Consider the following 18,814-nt stretch of genomic DNA (forward strand, 5'->3'; position numbering starts at 1 on the left):
TGTCCAGATTGATGAAGGAACCTTTTGAACCTATTCATAAGGCTTCGTTGCAGCACCTGTCCTGGAAGGCGGCGTTCCTCGTGGCCATTACATCGGCCCGCAGGGTGAGTGAAATTCAGGCGTTGTGTTGCCAAGAACCTTATACTGTATTTCATGCTGCTAAGGTTGTTATGCGTACTCACCCTAAATTTCTTCCTAAGGTTATTTCTGATTTCCATGTTAACCAGACCATAACTTTACCTACGTTTTTTCAGAATCCTTCCTCTCCAGCGGAAAGGTCTCTACATTCCCTGGATGTCAGGAGGGTGTTGAAATTTTATCTGGATAAAACCAAGGATATTCGTAGGTCAGACCAATTGTTTATCAATTATGGGTCAGTCAGGACAGGTCTTGCCACCTCAAAACAGTCCATTTCGAGGTGGATTGTGTCCTGTATACAATTGTGTTATCAAAAGGCTAATAAGACCTTAGGGGGTAAACCTAAGGCTCCATCCACCAGGGGCAAAGCTGCCACGACTGCTTTGTTACGTAATGTTCCCATTGCAGAAATCTGCAGGGCGGCTACTTGGAAGTCGGTCCATACCTTTGCTAAGCATTACTGTCTGTAAACTGATTCCAGGACAGACGCTCAGGTTGGGCAGGCTTCGCTGCGAAATCTGTTCGGCATCAGTAGTGGTGTTGTACTTCTTTTTCTCCACCGCCGCTTGGTGTGGGGATGGGCTTGCCATTCTATTCACTAGATTATGACTATACACAGAGATCCCCTACTACAGAAGGAATAGTTTCTGTCCTGTAACTTTTTTTTGTTGAAAACAAGGCAGCAGTGAAAACCAGTAAAATACAAGCCAAAACCTAGGGGGTGCAGACAGCAAAATATCTTAAACGTTGTGACATGTAAACATTATTAATAGAAACCAAACATGATTTATGTAAACAGGATAGTGTTTTTAATTTATTTATCTTATTTTCTACATTTTTGGGGGGATTTCCAGTTGCAAAATACATGTAGTCAATACAATAATCAATAACATACAGATTATAATACAAAAAATACAAAGACAAGTAAAAGAAAGAAAGACCCAAATGACTTAGTTGTAAAGGTGGGCTAGTGGAGTTAGCAAAGCGGTGGATGGAAACTCTACGCGCGTTTCGGCTATTGCCTTCTTCAGGAGTCGGTCATTTGCAACAGGACAAAAATTAAATGACACTGAAAAACATATAAAAAGGCCCATGTCACAATTTGTGATATTGTATTGTTATATAAATGCATACATAATTTACATTGGAACCCTAGGTTTAGGTCTTATTTTTTTTATATAAAAAAGAGACATTTCATGTAAAGATAATAAACATTGATATATATGAAGCAGCTGTATTGATCAAAAACATTTCATTTATATACAACTAGTCATGTGTGGAGTTTGCTTCATTAAGTTTATATACATATATTCACATTGAATTTCTTTTATGCTATAGCTGGTGAACATTTCAGTCAAGTTGGTTTTTTGTTTATTTCTTTTGCGAGATGCAAATTTCTTAAAAACAGACAATATTTGCAATCAAAAGATAGCTCTTTATATGGATAGATGCAACGAAAGAAAGATAAAAGTTTAAAGAGAGAAAAGAGGAGAGAAGGGGATGAGTAAGGCAGAACCAATTTATTTGCCGTTATTTATTTATCAAAATACCTGGGCGGGAAGGAAGAGGAGGGAGTGTTGAAGGGGAGTGTTAGACGGGCGCCGGGAGGGCCGGCCGAGCACAGTGATCGCACAGACAGGTAACTTCCCCCCCACAGATGGACACCACACAAAGATTAGGGTAACACCTTTTATAGGCACTTCGGGTAGTAGGGTGGTACGATACAAGGCGATCAGGACACGATGATCCTCTCAATTCTAGTCTCTAGTAAGGGAAGGGGGTAGCGGGACAGTCTTGGTACCCACGGGTACGGGGGTGTAACGGTGATAGCTCACAATCCTCGAGCTCGGTGTTCGGATGGGTCAGACCGCGGCAGCGCCGGCAGGTCCCGAAGAGGTCGTAGGTGGCAACGGGCCGCGGCAGCGCCAGCAGGTCCCAACGAGGATGAAGGTTACAACGGGTCGCGGCAGCGCCAGCAGGTCCCACGAGAATGCAGGTTGCAACGGGCCGCGGCAGCGCCAGCAGGTCCCAACGAGGATGGAGGTTACAACGGGCCGCGGCAGCGCCAGCAGGTCCCACGAGGATGCAGGTTGCAACGGGCCGCGGCAGCGCCAGCAGGTCCCAACGAGGATGAAGGTTACAACGGGTCGCGGCAGCGCCAGCAGGTCCCACGAGAATGCAGGTTGCAACGGGCCGCGGCAGCGCCAGCAGGTCCCAACGAGGATGGAGGTTACAACGGGCCGCGGCAGCGCCAGCAGGTCCCACGAGGATGCAGGTTGCAACGGGCCGCGACAGCGCCAGCAGGTCCCAACGAGGATGAAGGTTACAACGGGCCGCGGCAGCGCCAGCAGTTCCCACGAGAATGCAGGTTACAGAGGGCCGCGGCAGCGCCAGCAGGCAGGACAATAGTTCACAAGGCAGGGCTGTGGCAGCGCCAACAGTCCGTCAAGGATGAGTTCGTCGCGGTGTCTCTCGACTCCAGGATACAACTGCCTTCCTGTCCTGGGGCTGCCCCAGTTATAGGTCTGGCGCCCTTTGATGTCCGGACCCTCGCTCTTGGAGGTCGGGAGGTCCGGGATGAGGGAGTCCAGACACCCAGCAGGGGGGCGGAGCCAGCGCCCGAGGAGGCTGGGGGTGCTCGGCACCTGGCGGGGGAGAGCCATCGACACTTCGTACTCCCATTGACCTGCCAAGTGGGCCGTTCACCTCCTGGGTGGAGGGTGGTGCCGGGATGTCGGGGCCTGGCCAGGCCCAGGGTTGGGGTCGGGCTGAGGCCGTGCGGCCGCGTGGTGCCGCGTCCAAGATGGCGGCTGGGCCGGGCAATGGTGCTGACGGTGGCCCGGGCCCTGTCCTGCGGGGAGGGAGCGAGCCCTTCATGTGGCCTGTCCAACATGCGTCCCCCCCAGCTGAAGGCGGGGAGAGTCACCCATCTTCTTGGGGACTTTCCTCGTCGAGGCGGAAAAAGCGGGACAGGCCATCCGCGTTGGCGTGGTCTTGGCCAGGGCGATGTTCCACAGTGAAGTCCATCCCCTGCAGGGAGATGGACCATCGCAATAGTTTGGGGTTCTCCCCCCGCATCTGCATGAGCCATTGCAGGGGCCGATGGTCCGTCTGTACCCGGAAATGGGTTCCGAAGAGGTACGGCCGGAGCTTCTTGAGGGCCCATACCACTGCGAAGGCCTCTCGCTCAATGGTGCTCCAGCGCTGTTCTCGGGGCAGTAGGCGTCTGCTGATGAAGGCCACTGGTTGGTCCACTCCCTCGGGGTTCAGTTGGGAGAGGACGGCCCCAATACCCTGGTCGGAGGCATCGGTCTGCACGATGAACTCGCGGCTGTAGTCGGGGGCCTGGAGCACAGGAGCGGTGCACATGGCGGCCTTCAGCGTCTCGAAGGCTGCTTGACAGTCGGGAGTCCAGTTGACTCTTTTTGGGTGGTTCTTAGACGTGAGCTCCGTGAGGGGCCCCACAATGCTGCCATAGTCCTTTACAAACCGCCGGTAGTATCCGGTGAGCCCCAGGAAGGCTCGGACCTCGGTTTGTGTCTCGGGGGGTTGCCAGGACTGAATGGCAGCTACCTTGAGTTGGAGGGGGGCCACCAGACCGCTCCCCACTTGGTGTCCGAGGTAGGTCACGGACCCCTGGCCGATTTGGCACTTGCTGGCCTTTATGGTGAGGCTGGCCTGTTGGAGGGCCTGCAGGACCTCTCTGAGGTGGTGGAGGTGATCCGTCCAGTGGCGGCTGTATACCGCGATGTCGTCCAGGTAGGCGGCGCTGAATTCTTCGAGGCCTGCCAATACCTGGTTCACCAGTCTTTGAAAAGTGGCTGGAGCGTTCTTCATGCCGAAGGGCATCACTCTGAAATGGTAGTGCCCATCCGGGGTGGAGAAAGCGGAACGTTCTTGGGCTCTGGGGGTGAGGCCGATCTGCCAGTAGCCCGCTGTCAGGTCGAAGATGCTTAGGTAGCGGGCTGCCCCCATGCGGTCGACTAGTTCATCTGCTCGGGGGATAGGGTGAGCGTCGGTTCGGGTGACCGCGTTCAGACCCCGATAGTCAATGCAGAACCGGAGTTCAGGGGTGGTGCCCGGGGCCGCGGCCTTGGGGACCAGGACGACCGGGCTGGCCCAGGGACTGTCCGAAGGTTCGATGACTCCGAGGGCGAGCATCTTGGAGACTTCTTCTTGGATGCACGTACGTACCCGATCCGGTACTCGGTACGCCCGGTGTCGAACAGGAGGACTGTCCCCCGTGTCCACGTCGTGCAGACACCAGGAGGTGACTCCGGGTGCGAGAGAGAACAGGTTTGCGAACGGCAGCAGGAGGGCCCGGCAATCTTGACGCTGCTCTGGGGTCAGGGCCTCAGAGAGTCGGACCCCGTCCACCGAACCATCTCTTTCCCGGGTCCTCAGTAGGTCAGGGAGGGGCTCGGAGTCTCCTTCTGCGCCACTGTCGGTAGCCATCAGCAGGCTGAGCTCTGAGCGCACGAAGTGGGGTTTGAGTCGGTTGGCGTGGAGGACCCGGAGGGGGTTCCGGGGGGACTCCAGGTCGATGAGATAGGTGACGGGGCTCCTGCGCTCGATCACCTTGAAGGGCCCCGTCCATTTGTCCTGCAAGGCACATGGTTCGATGGGGGACATCACCCATACCTGCTGACCCGGTTCAAACTCGATGGAGGAGGCATGTTGGTCGTACCACTTCTTCATGTCCTCTTGACTGGCCTCCAGATTGGCTTTAGCGATCTCCCTGAATTTCCGGGTCTGATTACGGAGGGTCAGGAGGTATTTGTAGACGTCCGGAGGGGTCTTTAGGGGAGCCATTTCCCATTCCTCCTTCACTAGGCTGAGAGGCCCGCGAACGGGGTGTCCGTACAGGAGTTCGAAGGGGCTGAAGCCGAGGGACTTCTGGGGGACTTCTCGGTAGGCGAAGAGGAGGCACGGTAGTAGCACGTCCCACTGGCGGCGTAGGGGTTCTTCCAGCCCCATGATCATCCCCTTGAGGGTGCGGTTGAACCGCTCGACCAGTCCGTTCCCCTGGGGGTGATAGGGGGTGGTGAATCGGTAAGTGACTCCGCACTGCTGCCAGAGGGATTTCATATACTTTGAAATAAAGTTCGTACCCCTGTCGCTGACGACTTCCCGGGGGAAGCCCACTCGAGAGAAGATCCCCATCAAGGCTCGACCCACTACTGGGGCTGTTATCGTACGAAGGGGGACCGCCTCAGGATAGCGGGTAGCGTGATCCACCAGGACCAGGATGAAGCGATGTCCCTGTGCTGTTCGGGGGTCCAGGGGCCCCACAATGTCTATTCCCACCCTTTCGAACGGGGTGGTCACCACGGGGAATGGTTGTAGGGGTGCCTTGAGTTTGCGGCCGCTCTTCCCACTGGCCTGGCAGGTCGGGCAGGACCGGCAATGGTTGGATACGTCATTTCTCATTTTGGGCCAAAAAAAGTGAGTCACCAGGCGGTGGTAGGTCTTGTCTTGGCCCAGGTGCCCGGCCAGGGGGACATCATGGGCTAGGTTCAACAGGAAGTCTCTGAAGTGGAGGGGCACCACCAGCACTCGCCCGCCCCCCAGTTCTGCGATTTTCTGTTCGCTGTACAAGAGATCATTGTCCCAATAAACCCAGTGGGCCCCGGTGGTGTCTCCTTGGCTCTGGGCGAGCGCTTGCTGTCGCAATCCCTCGAGGGAGGGGCAGGTCTTTTGCTCCTGCCGGAATTGTTCCTGGGTGGGCCCCCCTTCTTGACGCCACTGAGCCAGGTCGGGAAGCTCGGGGGGCTGTGTGGACCCCTCTGGGGTGGGGTCCGGGTGGTCGGTCTGGAGGAAGTCTTCTTCTGGAGTGATCGAGGGCGGAGGTGCTGCCCATTCTGGTTCTTCTGGTCTAGGGATGGTGCGGGTGGCCATGGACCGGGTGGTTACGCACGCCCAGCCTGGGAGACCCAACATCCCCAGATGCTCTCTTCTTTCTACAGCGGCCCACGGGGAGCTCTCGAGATCGTTCCCCAGGAGGCAGTCTACGGGGGCATCGTCACGGACAGTTACTTTCAGCATGCCGGACACTCCTCCCCGTTCGAAGGGGACGCAGGCCATCCGACACAGGCTCTCCGAGTTATCTGCCGATCGGACGGGGCAAAGTACGTTTGGTAGGATTTGTTCTGGGGTCACCAGGTGACAGCGGACGGCCGTCACACTGGCCCCGGTGTCACGCAGGGCCTCGGCCTTGTGCCCATTGATGCTCACCCATTGGCTGTACTTCCGAGTGTTGGCGGGCAGGGGAGTCCGCGGGACCATGTCTCTTCCTCCTAGGCATGCCAGGGTCATGGCGGCGGGTTCCCACTCGAACTGCTCCGACTCATAGGTCTCCGTGTCTTCGGAGACTTGTTCTTCTCCCAGGGCGGCGGCCGCCATCTGGCGGGGCCCGGAGGCCTGGTTCTTCGGGCAGGTCGGGTCACTGGCATAGTGGCCGACTCGCTGGCATCGATGACACGTCACATTAGCTCGGAACCCCGGGCGCATCGGGGGGTTTCCCCGGCCTGCTGGGGCCGGGGTGGCGTTAGTGGGTGCGGCCGGGGCGGCGTCTCTGCCCCGGCCCGGGCCTCCTCCTCCTCCTCGGGGACGATGGTGACCTTGGTTGGTTCTGTTCTGCTCATTCGGCCCACTCCGGGCCACTCGGGTGCTCTCCCACCGGTCAGCCTCGGTGGCGAGCTGCCGGGGTTCAGTCAATTTACTGTCGAGGAGGTGCTGCCTGAGCTCGACAAAGCAGTTGTTGGAGAGGTGCTCCCACACAATGAGATTGAAGAGTTGTTCGTAAGTGGTTACGTTGTTACCCTTGATCCACCCCTCGAAGGCTCGGCTGAAATAGTTCACGTATTCCAACCACGTTGTACCTGGTATCCGGGTGCAGTTGCGGAACCTCTGGCGGTACATTTCGGGTGTAAGTCCATATCGACTGAGGAGGGCGGCCTTCATGTGGTCATAGGACGTCATTTGATGGTCCGGAAGCTGCAGCAGGGCATCACGACCCTCGTTGACGAATCTCCCCCATAGACCGGCTCCCCAGTCACTTCGAGCGACCCGGTGGGCGGTCATGGCGATCTCATAGGCCTTGAACCACTGCTGTATGTCGTCGTTCCGGTGATATTCTCGGACCACATCCTTGGGGATGTGGACCTTCTGCTCGGTAGGACCCGGGGAGTGCGGTTGCTCGGGCACCCCTAGGTTTTTGTTCAGTTTGCGTATTTCTATCTCCGCTAGTTTGCACTCGTGCTCGTATGCCAGTCTTTTTTCTTCGAGGTCTCTCTGTCTCTGTTTTTCCTCTCGCTCTTCTCTGAGCCGTAAGTGTTCTAAGTTTATTTTTTGTTCCGCCAGTTTCAATTCTCCGTCTAATCTGAGTCGTGCCAAGTCTAACTCGTGTAATCTATTTTTTTTCCGCTCTTGGATCTCTTCATGGGAGGGGCCTGTTCTCCGTTCCTCCGTCCGGGTGGTGTTGACTTCCGGGGCTGCGGGGTCCCGGGGGGTTGCGGTATTTGTCTCTGTCCAGGCCTCTAGGGCGTTTTTGAAGTCTTCTTTTGTGCTTAGCCCGGAGGTAGCAATTCCTAAGTCCATGCAAAATTGTTTGAGCTCTCGGTGGTTGTATTCTTCCAGCTTTTCCATCTGGAACTTCTCCGCCGATCCGCTCTCTTTGGTCGTCATTGTGGTTTTAGTCGTAGGGTGAGTTACTGTCTGTACGGTACGCGTTGGTTCGGATCGCGCCGCTAGCCACCAATGTTAGACGGGCGCCGGGAGGGCCGGCCGAGCACAGTGATCGCACAGACAGGTAACTTCCCCCCCACAGATGGACACCACACAAAGATTAGGGTAACACCTTTTATAGGCACTTCGGGTAGTAGGGTGGTAAGATACAAGGCGATCAGGACACGATGGTCCTCTCAATTCTAGTCTCTAGTAAGGGAAGGGGGTAGCGGGACAGTCTTGGTACCCACGGGTACGGGGGTGTAACGGTGATAGCTCACAATCCTCGAGCTCGGTGTTCGGATGGGTCAGACCGCGGCAGCGCCGGCAGGTCCCGAAGAGGTCGTAGGTGGCAACGGGCCGCGGCAGCGCCAGCAGGTCCCAACGAGGATGAAGGTTACAACGGGTCGCGGCAGCGCCAGCAGGTCCCACGAGAATGCAGGTTGCAACGGGCCGCGGCAGCGCCAGCAGGTCCCAACGAGGATGGAGGTTACAACGGGCCGCGGCAGCGCCAGCAGGTCCTACGAGGATGCAGGTTGCAACGGGCCGCGGCAGCGCCAGCAGGTCCCAACGAGGATGAAGGTTACAACGGGCCGCGGCAGCGCCAGCAGGTCCCACGAGAATGCAGGTTACAGAGGGCCGCGGCAGCGCCAGCAGGCAGGACAATAGTTCACAAGGCAGGGCTGTGGCAGCGCCAACAGTCCGTCAAGGATGAGTTCGTCGCGGTGTCTCTCGACTCCAGGATACAACTGCCTTCCTGTCCTGGGGCTGCCCCAGTTATAGGTCTGGCGCCCTTTGATGTCCGGACCCTCGCTCTTGGAGGTCGGGAGGTCCGGGATGAGGGAGTCCAGACACCCAGCAGGGGGGCGGAGCCAGCGCCCGAGGAGGCTGGGGGTGCTCGGCACCTGGCGGGGGAGAGCCATCGACACTTCGTACTCCCATTGACCTGCCAAGTGGGCCGTTCACCTCCTGGGTGGAGGGTGGTGCCGGGATGTCGGGGCCTGGCCAGGCCCAGGGTTGGGGTCGGGCTGAGGCCGTGCGGCTGCGTGGTGCCGCGTCCAAGATGGCGGCTGGGCCGGGCAATGGTGCTGACGGTGGCCCGGGCCCTGTCCTGCGGGGAGGGAGCGAGCCCTTCATGTGGCCTGTCCAACAGGGAGGAAAGGAAAGGGGATTTGGCCGGAGGAAGAGAGAGGGGCGGGAAAAAGGAGGGGGGTGGGGAAAGGTTTTTTTTCTTGTGTTTTTTTTCCCTTTTTTTATTGATTTACACAATCATTTGATCTATTTGTAAAAAAGTAGTTAGTCTACAGAGATCTATCCTATTCAGGAAACTTAGTGAGGCACTCTTTAAGGGACATATGCATGAAGTTTTGAAAATACTAAGAAATATACCTGTGTGGTGGCTACTTACATAATGGTTGGCCATCAAACTGTATGTTTTTTTAAGAAAATATTCAGAGAATTCTCCATTGAAGAACCGTACACTGGAGACTTTTTTTATCTGTAAGAGGTAGATGTTTCCATATAAATGCTGGTTATCTATAAAAGGATCTATCTAATGCAGAGCCTACTAATACTGGTATATTAAGTTCTAATTACCGGTTACCTAGTTATCGTTGTAGATTGCTGAAAGATGATACCGGTTTCTAGACCAAGCTATTTGCGTTGTCGGAGATGTCCTCTAAAACGTAGAAAATAAGATAAATAAATTAAAAACACTATCCTGTTTACATAAATCATGTTTGGTTTCTATTAATAATGTTTACATGTCACAACATTTAAGATATTTTGCTGTCTGAACCCCCTAGGTTTTGGCTTGTATTTTACTGGTTTTCACTACTGCCTTGTTTTCAAAAAAATAATTGCCTTTTAGTCCCTACTGGTATTGAATATATTATGAGTGGGGGTCCCCGTATTTTTCTTTAAATTCTCTCTTAAGTTTCTGTGCAGGACTGCATTTTTAGACAGTTTAAGAGATTATTTTTGATATCTCCGGGGTCCACGCTCATGAGCGGGACTATTCACTAGATTATGACTATAACAGAGATACCCCTACTACAGAACTGGGTTACAGGACAGAAACTACTCCTTCTAACCTCTACAGTAGCCTGCTACTTGCTGCAGAGTGCTTCCATACCTCGTCTGGGGTAGGAATCGCTGTATAAATACAATTTACAAGTACAACACAGTCAAAATATATTCACTCAAACCCCTTGGAAACCCAGGGGTTGAATTTCATAAACGTTTGGGTGTGTTGCTTATTTGCCCCAAATTACTATTTAGCACCATAATACTCATTGTAAGGGGGATTTAGGTCCTAGCAAGAACCATATCTTTACTTTATAGGAGGATGTGCTTTTTTGATGTAAGATTTAGCTTCTGTTTCTCTTCATTTTAGCAACCTCACTCTGAAGCCAGAGATCTTCCCTGCAGGAACTGATAGTCGTTATTTAAGAGCGGTAAGAGCTGCCTAAGCTGCTTGTATTTTGCTGTACCGGAATATGAATGAAAACGTTGTCTGTGCTCTAATGTTTATGATTCAAAAACAAAGCAGGTCTTTTACTATATTTTATGTTGTTGGGAGTAAAGCAATTATGTTGTACCACATTCTCGACTATTGGATCTTTTATAGATTCACATGCTTGAATCCTTTCCAGTTGTCAAGGTGGGCATCCCACCGTAACCTTATAATAGCAGTATGGAATATAATAGCCTAAAAGGCCACAACCCAATGTCACTTTAGTAGTACATTCACCTCATTGAAAACAAACTGAGTGCCAATCAATGAGATGAGTACTCTGAACTCCATCCCTCCTAGAGGACCTCTCATCATGTGGAAAGGGAACCCCAGTGCCTTGCTCTATCTTCAAACTAATACATCCCTTTATTTGCTTATAGAGCCTCACTTTACACCTTTTCCTTTCCTGAGATGGGAGGGTGTAGGGGTTTGTATGTCTGTCTCTCTTCACCAACATTGTTTGAACATGGAAGAATCGTCAGAAAGGGGTCACTTTAAGGCCTGTGAAGCACGTGTCAACATGAAGGTTTACTTTGATGATCCTCACAGGACATCCATGTAGTTTTGTTATCCAGATTACTGACCAAAAGCATAGGACATGGAAAACGAATTCTGCCAAAACCCTTATTAACCATGAGAGAAGATTGCGAAGGTTACAAGAGAAAAGAGTGGACATGTGCTCCCTGGACAGTTCTTAAGCAAAAAAAGACAAATTAACCTCCACCTCTTATGAGACACATGTGGGGTGGGGGAGGCTCTCAAAAGTCGCACAAACCTACAGTGGTTCTGTGCTCAGACGGGGGACTTTGAGCCTGTGCATGTTCTCCACCCAGGATATACAATACTGCCAGTGGTGTACATGCATAGTGCACATGACTGTTTGGCAGGCCGAAGGCGGCCAGTCAAACTGTCATGCACACTTAAGAGACCTAACCACTCCTCCCCTGCTGGCTGGGACGACAGCCCAGCCTCACCCTGCCCTGCCCCGTATACCTGTCTCGCACCGGATAAATAAAATGATAATAACATAGTGTTATTATCATTTTATTTTTCCCTTTTTCCACTTCTCAAAGAGCAGTGGGGTGGCGCTCCTCTGCCTCTGCGGAGAAGCCGCTGCTGAATCTGTTGATATTGCTATTGTGACCATTCAATTTAGCAATGAAAGTGCAAATGGACTAAATCTCCAAGCGGAATTTAATATATAAAGTCTTAGCATGGAGAGGTTCAATCTCATCCAGATAAGCTTCTGAGCAATAATCTTCTTTAAACTCTAGGAAGGAATCGGTAAGAGAGCCAGCCCTAAGAGAATACAACATTAAGTTGTCAATATAACACCAATAGGCACCTTTTAGCTCTATTCGTTCTAGAAACCAAACCAGGGGAAAACCACAAATTCTTGAACCCAATCTGACCCTGCTGATCTTTCATTGTCCAAAGCCATGCAATCTTATAGGCTCCGGGCTGCCCCAGTACATCCTCTAAAACTGTACGAAAAGGGGTGAGCTCTGGAGTTACCCAAAGGCTCCTCCAATACAGAAGTGGTCTTAACCCAGCTATATCATTAATGCGTCCAAGGCCATAATCAAGGCAAAGGGGGAGAAATAGGGTGCTAACAGGTAGACTGCAAAGATTCCTCGCAAAATTATTTTCTAATCCTGCTAGGGACCTAGAAGCTTGAAAGCCCCAAAGTTCCCCACCATACTGGGTAGCTCCCAAAAGCCTGACATTTATAGATTTCTAGGGCTGGGATCACCAGGTGAAAAAGGGAGCCACAATGGACCCTGAAAATACGCCCACAGTGCTGCTCTAGATTGAGTCCACGTACCCGAATGTGAGATGACCAATGGAATTGCTCTGTGAGCGTAACTCCAAGGTAATCAAACACTTGGACTCTTTCCAGGGACACACCATTGAGTCGGGTATGCATAGAAAGTAGGGCAGGGGTTGAAAAACATGTATTTGCTGAGGTTGATCTCCAGCCCCCGCCGCTTGCAGAATTTCCCAAAACAAGCTCGAAGATTATTGAATTCCCATAGGGAAGTTAGATATCAGGGTATGGTATGCAAAGAATAGGGTGGGGTTCTTTATTCAAGCAAGACGAGGGGCATCTCCTTCGCATTGCTCAAGCTGAGACACCAAATCATTGAGCTATCAGAGAAAAAGAGGAGCTAGCACACACCCCTGCCCTCCTCCCCGATTAACTGTGATGGGGACTGTCAATTCGCCCTGTGGCCCACATCTAACCAAGGTATAATTATTCGAATGCAATCTAATTAAAATTTCTATAAGATACTCAGGCACCCCCATCTCCGCCAATACCTAGTAAGCATCTAAATCTACAGACCCCACCTCAAAAAATTTTCCCAGACCTACTTCTGAACCTGGAAGAGAGTTACACTTAAGCCTACACATGTTATTGGTAGGGACCAACCTCCAATCAAAAAGCACAAATGACATATTCGAGAGGATGTTACCCAATGCGCCCAGCATCAGCCCCAGGGCGTTAGTTGCTAAAGTCCCCTTTATCAACTTGCAATAACTTAAGAATGTTGGAGTAGAAAATATCTATATTTGTATATCGGTAAGTACTATATTACACTTCATATTCACTAACAAAACAGAGTTATCTGTACTCCAGTGAAAAGAAAAATGTGACGTCCTTGTGTTTGTTTATACTTAATTCATTAGAAATTTCTTTTTCTTCAAAAGTTTACGTTATTTTTCCAGCCTTACTGTTTTGTTACGCTTCAGTAGGAACTTCTTCAGGGCTGCATACAAAGATATAATATGCAAACAAATCCTTCATTAAAACACTCCATAAAGCAGATTCTCTCACTAAAAGACAAAAGCTTAATTCCAGTGTTATTTAAACAGTAACACTGCCCTGAAAACAACATATAATCAGTGGCTGCCAAGATGTCATTGTTTGCCTCCGTTTAACATACACAGTATTCTATACCTAAAGACCAAGTTTATTTTATATTATCTAAAATGAGATGTGCATACCAGTTCCATTATCCTAAGTGTCATGTAGCATTTAAGCATACATACACCTCATCCTATGGATATTTTCTTTATCTCAGTAAATACAAACATGAAAAAGAATTAGGCCATTTTCACCCTTATATTATTCCATCATCTCACTATTCTTGACCCATTCATGCAATTTGTTACTTGTTTCAGGTTAAATTCTTGAAAATTAGGTTTTTCTAAAAAAAAAGTCTCCAAGTCCAGTTACACGAGGTTCCATAACACGTTTAGAGATACTGTATTTGATTCTGAGAAAAGACCAAATATATAGCACATAACCTTGCTTTTTAGATATATTAAACATATCGTATTAGCTTAGATATAAGCATTTCTTAAACAGCACTAATTGCATCAAAACATATTATTGTTGCTATGCCCTAATAGGTTCCTCAGTGCACAAAACCTGTACTCATCAAACACTCCGTCTAAATTTATTGTTCTTTAAAGTAACTAAAAGGTCTTATATTGCTACTCCACCAAACTCATACCAAAATTCTACTTAAAAGAATATTTTATTGTCCCATATTATATTGTATCTATTAATCTTAAATCTGTGCACACACACACACACACACACACACACACCCCCCCCCCCCCCTGCTCCTAGTTCCACCTTGCGGGTGCTTTTCGCTGCTCCAACCTCCGTATTAATCCCTGTACACAAAGAAAGCACTCTCGGGGGCGAGTCCAAAGCATTTATTATACGGACACACGGTAACCACGTTAATGCATTTCAGCAAACACCTTTATTGATGGTAACATTGCGCACCTAAAACCGCCCTCTTTTATGTCAATCACATTTTATTCAACACTGAGAAAGGCATTGCTGCCAACAATGGCAGACATCTTGTAATGTACATGAAACGCTTCTCATGGTTTTAACCGCACAGTTACCCAGATGCATAGATATGCCTGCATAGACACACGTTATTTTGTCGTGATTGACTCAAATGCCGCCCACAGATGGGCCAACATTAACAGTCATAAACGCATTTGTGCAACATTCGATAAATATCATATCTAACAACCGCGCATTTCATCCTCAATCTTGCCCTGAATGAGCTTTCAGACCAATGATTATATCGTAATTCATTACATGATGTTTTCTCAGTGTGCCCATCATTCATTAAAGCATTTATCTTGCATAATCATATCTCAACCCAAAACATTATCAGAAATTTCATGAGGTTAAAAATCAAGTCCTAATACAGATTACTCCATGGCCATAGAATAACACACCTATTCTCCCAAATGCACAGTCAGTTCCTCATTCCTCATGGGAATTGAGACTGCCAGGTACTTTCGTCTGAAGGTCAATGATGCACCTTGATTCTAATCTTCTTAGACTACTTACCCTATCTCTCATCTGGGATTTAACGGTACATGATCAAGTGCAAAAAAAAGTTAAAAGAGATCTGTCACCATTATGTCTAGCTTTAAAATGGCGAGCCACCGGGTACGTCATGTCTCCATTCTGGATTGCCCTTGTGTGCTCTAAGAATCGTATCTTGGTTTGGTGGATGGTGCTCCCAACATACCTGAGTCTGCAAGGGCAAACAAGACAATACACCGTGTATGGGGTTCTACATGTAACAAATTTACCGATGCCTTTCGGTTTCTTTACCCCTGGTACCTGGTATGTTAGTACTCTCCTACTCCCCATGCAAGCTTTACACTTCCCGCAGGGGAAAAAGCCCTTCAGATCTCTGTTAAATGTCTTAGGTGTGCCTTTTCTCATGAAGCTACTTGTTAAAGAATCTTGGAGGGCCCTTGCTTTGCGAAAAGTCAACAGCGGCCGATTTGGAATATCCATTCCAATAATCGGATCCATTTTCAACAGGTTCCATTGCCTGCGGAAAATGGTCCGCAATTTCTCTGAATCTTGTGAGAAGGTAGTTATCATCCGAAAACCTCCCTCCTGGTTCTCCTTTCTCACCTTCTCTCCTAGGAGTTGGTTTCTAGATTTAAGATTTACTCTTTTCAGTGCTCCCTCCAATACCTGCTCACCATATCCCCTGGCTATGAATCTCTCTATGCATTCTCCTGCATACTTTTGGAAATCCACTTCCCTGCTATTGTTCCTCTTAATACGTAATAGTTCCCCATAAGGGATACTATTGATTCGTTTGGGAGGATGCCCACTGCGGGCATGTGGGATCAAATTACCCGCAGTGGGTTTACGATACAGTTTAGTGCAGATTTTATTCTCAATAATAGTAACCTCCAAATCCAGGAAGTTCACTGTTTTATCACTAATTTCAGCATTGAATTTAAGATTCAAGTAATTCTTATTTAATACTTGAACATATTCCTTGGCCATTTCTGAGGTCCCCCTCCATACAAGAAAAAAGATCATCTATGTATCTATACCAGGCTACGACCCTATTGGTCCAAATACTGTTGCCCTCCGACCAGGTTACCTGCTCCTACCACCAGCCCACGAATAAATGTGCGTAGCTGGGGGCGAAGCAGATGCCCATCGCTGACCCAGATACTTGTTTAAAATATTGGTCCTGGTACAGAAAGATGTTGTTATGCAGGCAAAACCTTAAAAATTCCATCAGCACCTCACTGTGCTTGGAATATTTCAGTGCTCAATTCCTCAGAAAAAAGTGAACTGCCTCTAAACCATGTTGATGTGTTATGCAGGTGTATAGGCTTGTGATCTCCATTACGATCATCTGATCACCCTCTTGTCAAGCAACATCAGTTACATGTTGCAAGAAGTCTTTAGTATCTGTAATATAAGACTTCAGTTGTACCACAAAGCTAGATAAGAAGTGATCTATATATATTGAAATGTGCTCCAAAATGCTGCCCTGCGATGATACAATAGGCCTCCCTGGTGGTAATAGGGCGTCTTTATGCAACTTGGGTAGGTGGTAGAAACAAGTAGTCGTAGGATTTAAACGTCTCAAAAATAATATTCTCTGTTTCTATCTTCCACTTTTCATACCAACTCTTCTATAGCACATGACAATCCGTCACCTAGTTGGCGTAGGGCCTCTTTATTGTAAGCGTCAAATGTCTGCAACATGTTTCCGCCCTTATCCGAGGGCTTGCAGACCATAGACTCATCACTCTTGAGTCCTTCAATCGCCACACTTGCCTCATAGGTGAAATTTGATTTCTTTCTTCAACCGTGGTCATAGCTTCGTAAGTTAATCAGTTCTTTCACAACCTTCTCAGAGAACGTGTCGATCATATAATTTGGCATTTGTGGCAAAAAAGTGGAAGCTGGCCTGAAAGATGTAAGCACATTTCGCTGCTCAGTGCCCAAAAACCCAGCCGGGTCTTCTTACTCCATAGGGCCATCAATTTCTTTCCTCAGATCTTCTAGGACCTCAATCGCTGATGCATCCTGTCCAACCAAAATGTCTGTATCCAATAGACACTGACTCTCCCCTCTAGCATATGGCTTCTTGGGTCGTAATATAAAGAACTTGTGGAGCTTCAATTTCCTGGTGAACTTAAATAAGTCAATTCGTGTTTGTGTGTACTCTAGTTTCTTTTGAGGACAGAAAAACCCAGCTTTAACACTTCTTCCTCAGTTGGTGTCAGAGTCCATGGAGTCAGATTGGTTACCGTGAGTCCGTAAAATAAATGCTTTGGACTCTCCGACGAGAGTGCTTTAATTGTGTACAGGGATTAACAAAGAGGTTGGAGCAGTGATATATATATATATATATATATATATATATATATATATATACATATACATATATATATCCAAACAACAAAAGTTACCCCTACGGAAGAGTCCTCAAACAGGTAGGTAAGGCTTAAATATTTTAATGAAGGCTGTAACACAGGATACCAACTAATTTCAGTCAAAGTCTTTCAGCCTGACGCGTTTCGGGGTTTACACTTCTTCAGAGGCTTCAGTTACAGGATTCACATGCCGAGGTTGCCTCTACATTTAAATAGGATCTCTAGACCATGTGGGCGTGGCCGCTCTCCTCGGCAGCATTCTGGGATCTGTAGTTGCAAAATAATGAAACTCCAGTGAGCCGGCATGCAAACCTATCAATCTTCAACATATCTTTATCCACAGTGGGTTGCTGGTCATAGTTCCACACAAGCATTACACCTTATAGCCTTCATTTTCAAGCACCTGTCCCACAATGCGTACGTCGGTTGGCGTCGCGTGGGTCCGTGAACACGGCGGGCCTCTTCCACGGCTGGGTCAGCCGTTTTAATCCAAACAACAAGAGTTACCCCTACGGAAGAGTCCTCAAACAGGTAGGTAAGGCTTAAATATTTTAATGAAGGCTGTAACACAGGATACCAACTAATTTCAGTCAAAGTCTTTCAGCCTGACGCGTTTCGTGGTTTACACTTCTTCAGAGGCTTCAGTTACAGGATTCACATGCCGCGGTTGCCTCTACATTTAAATAGGATCTATATATATATATATATATATATATATATAATATATAATATATATTTTTTTTCTTTTCTTTTCTATGAGCCAATCGCTTCACTAAAAAAAATGTTGTGTGTTGAATTAGCTTCATGAACCCAACTCTATACCATTAGTTCCTCCTTATTACTTCGTTTTCTAGTGTGATCATAGGTGAGTCTTCTCTCCAGGTAGAACCGCCAAGTCTTACATCATGGCCTGGGGTATTTGAAACCATCAGCCAACCTGAATCCATGGATATTTTTTTTTTCACAACCAATTTTATTAAGCAAATGATCATCACAAATGTGGCATCTCCACACATCGAGAACACCACAACAAAATCAATATAGCAATCACACAGGCAGCAAATAATAAAGCAAATTCAGAATAGGCTTAGTATAGAAATTCCCCAACACCCTACCCTAACCCCCAACGCTACCCCCCCCCCCATTCTAAGAACCCCCCCCCCAACCCCCCCTACCACACGTGTATATATAGCAACAGGGAAGAGAAATATGTGGGTGTAATTCCACCAGGGCGGTACTGCTGCGGGCCAAAATGGTCACTGCGATCAAACGTCTTCCTCCTGCTCCGCCGGGGGGTCCAAGGACAGACCACGATAGTCGGCCCAGCGCTTCCAAATTTTGTAGTGTTTGCGCGGGCACCCCCTCGCCTCAAAGATCGGCCTCTCCAGACCCATGAAATAATCCAGCCCAGCCTTCCACGCAGACAAGGGGGGAGCCCTCACCGACTTCCACGCTCGGGCCAGGTCCCGCTTAGCCACCACCAGCCCCAATAGCAACAGGTGGCGCTTATACACATTACCACCAATCCCTTCCATGATATGCAAGAGGCCCAGCCGGTGGGTACGGGGAAGATCCCAGCCCAGGACCTCAGCCAGACAACTCCACACGCCCCTCCAGAACCCAGCCAATCGGCCACACGACCACACCGTATGCACCAGAGAGGCAGGCACCACTCCACAGCGCAGGCATTCCGAG

At 49.2% G+C, this 18,814-nt stretch overlaps 1 protein-coding gene across 2 annotated transcripts in view; it reads left to right on the top strand.

The window, feature by feature from the left end:
- ACY1 (aminoacylase 1) overlaps positions 1-18,814 on the top strand; it is a 197,418-nt gene that overhangs the window by 166,285 nt on the left and 12,319 nt on the right. For both annotated transcript variants that reach the window (XM_078661166.1, XM_078661167.1), the window contains one exon: positions 10,259-10,319. In XM_078661166.1, the coding sequence (XP_078517292.1) occupies positions 10,259-10,319 (61 nt within the window). The remainder of the gene's footprint in view (positions 1-10,258; positions 10,320-18,814) is intronic.

The sequence above is a fragment of the Lissotriton helveticus genome, chromosome 9 (genome assembly GCF_964261635.1).
Source record: "Lissotriton helveticus chromosome 9, aLisHel1.1, whole genome shotgun sequence".
NCBI classification, from domain to species: Eukaryota; Metazoa; Chordata; class Amphibia; order Caudata; family Salamandridae; genus Lissotriton; species Lissotriton helveticus.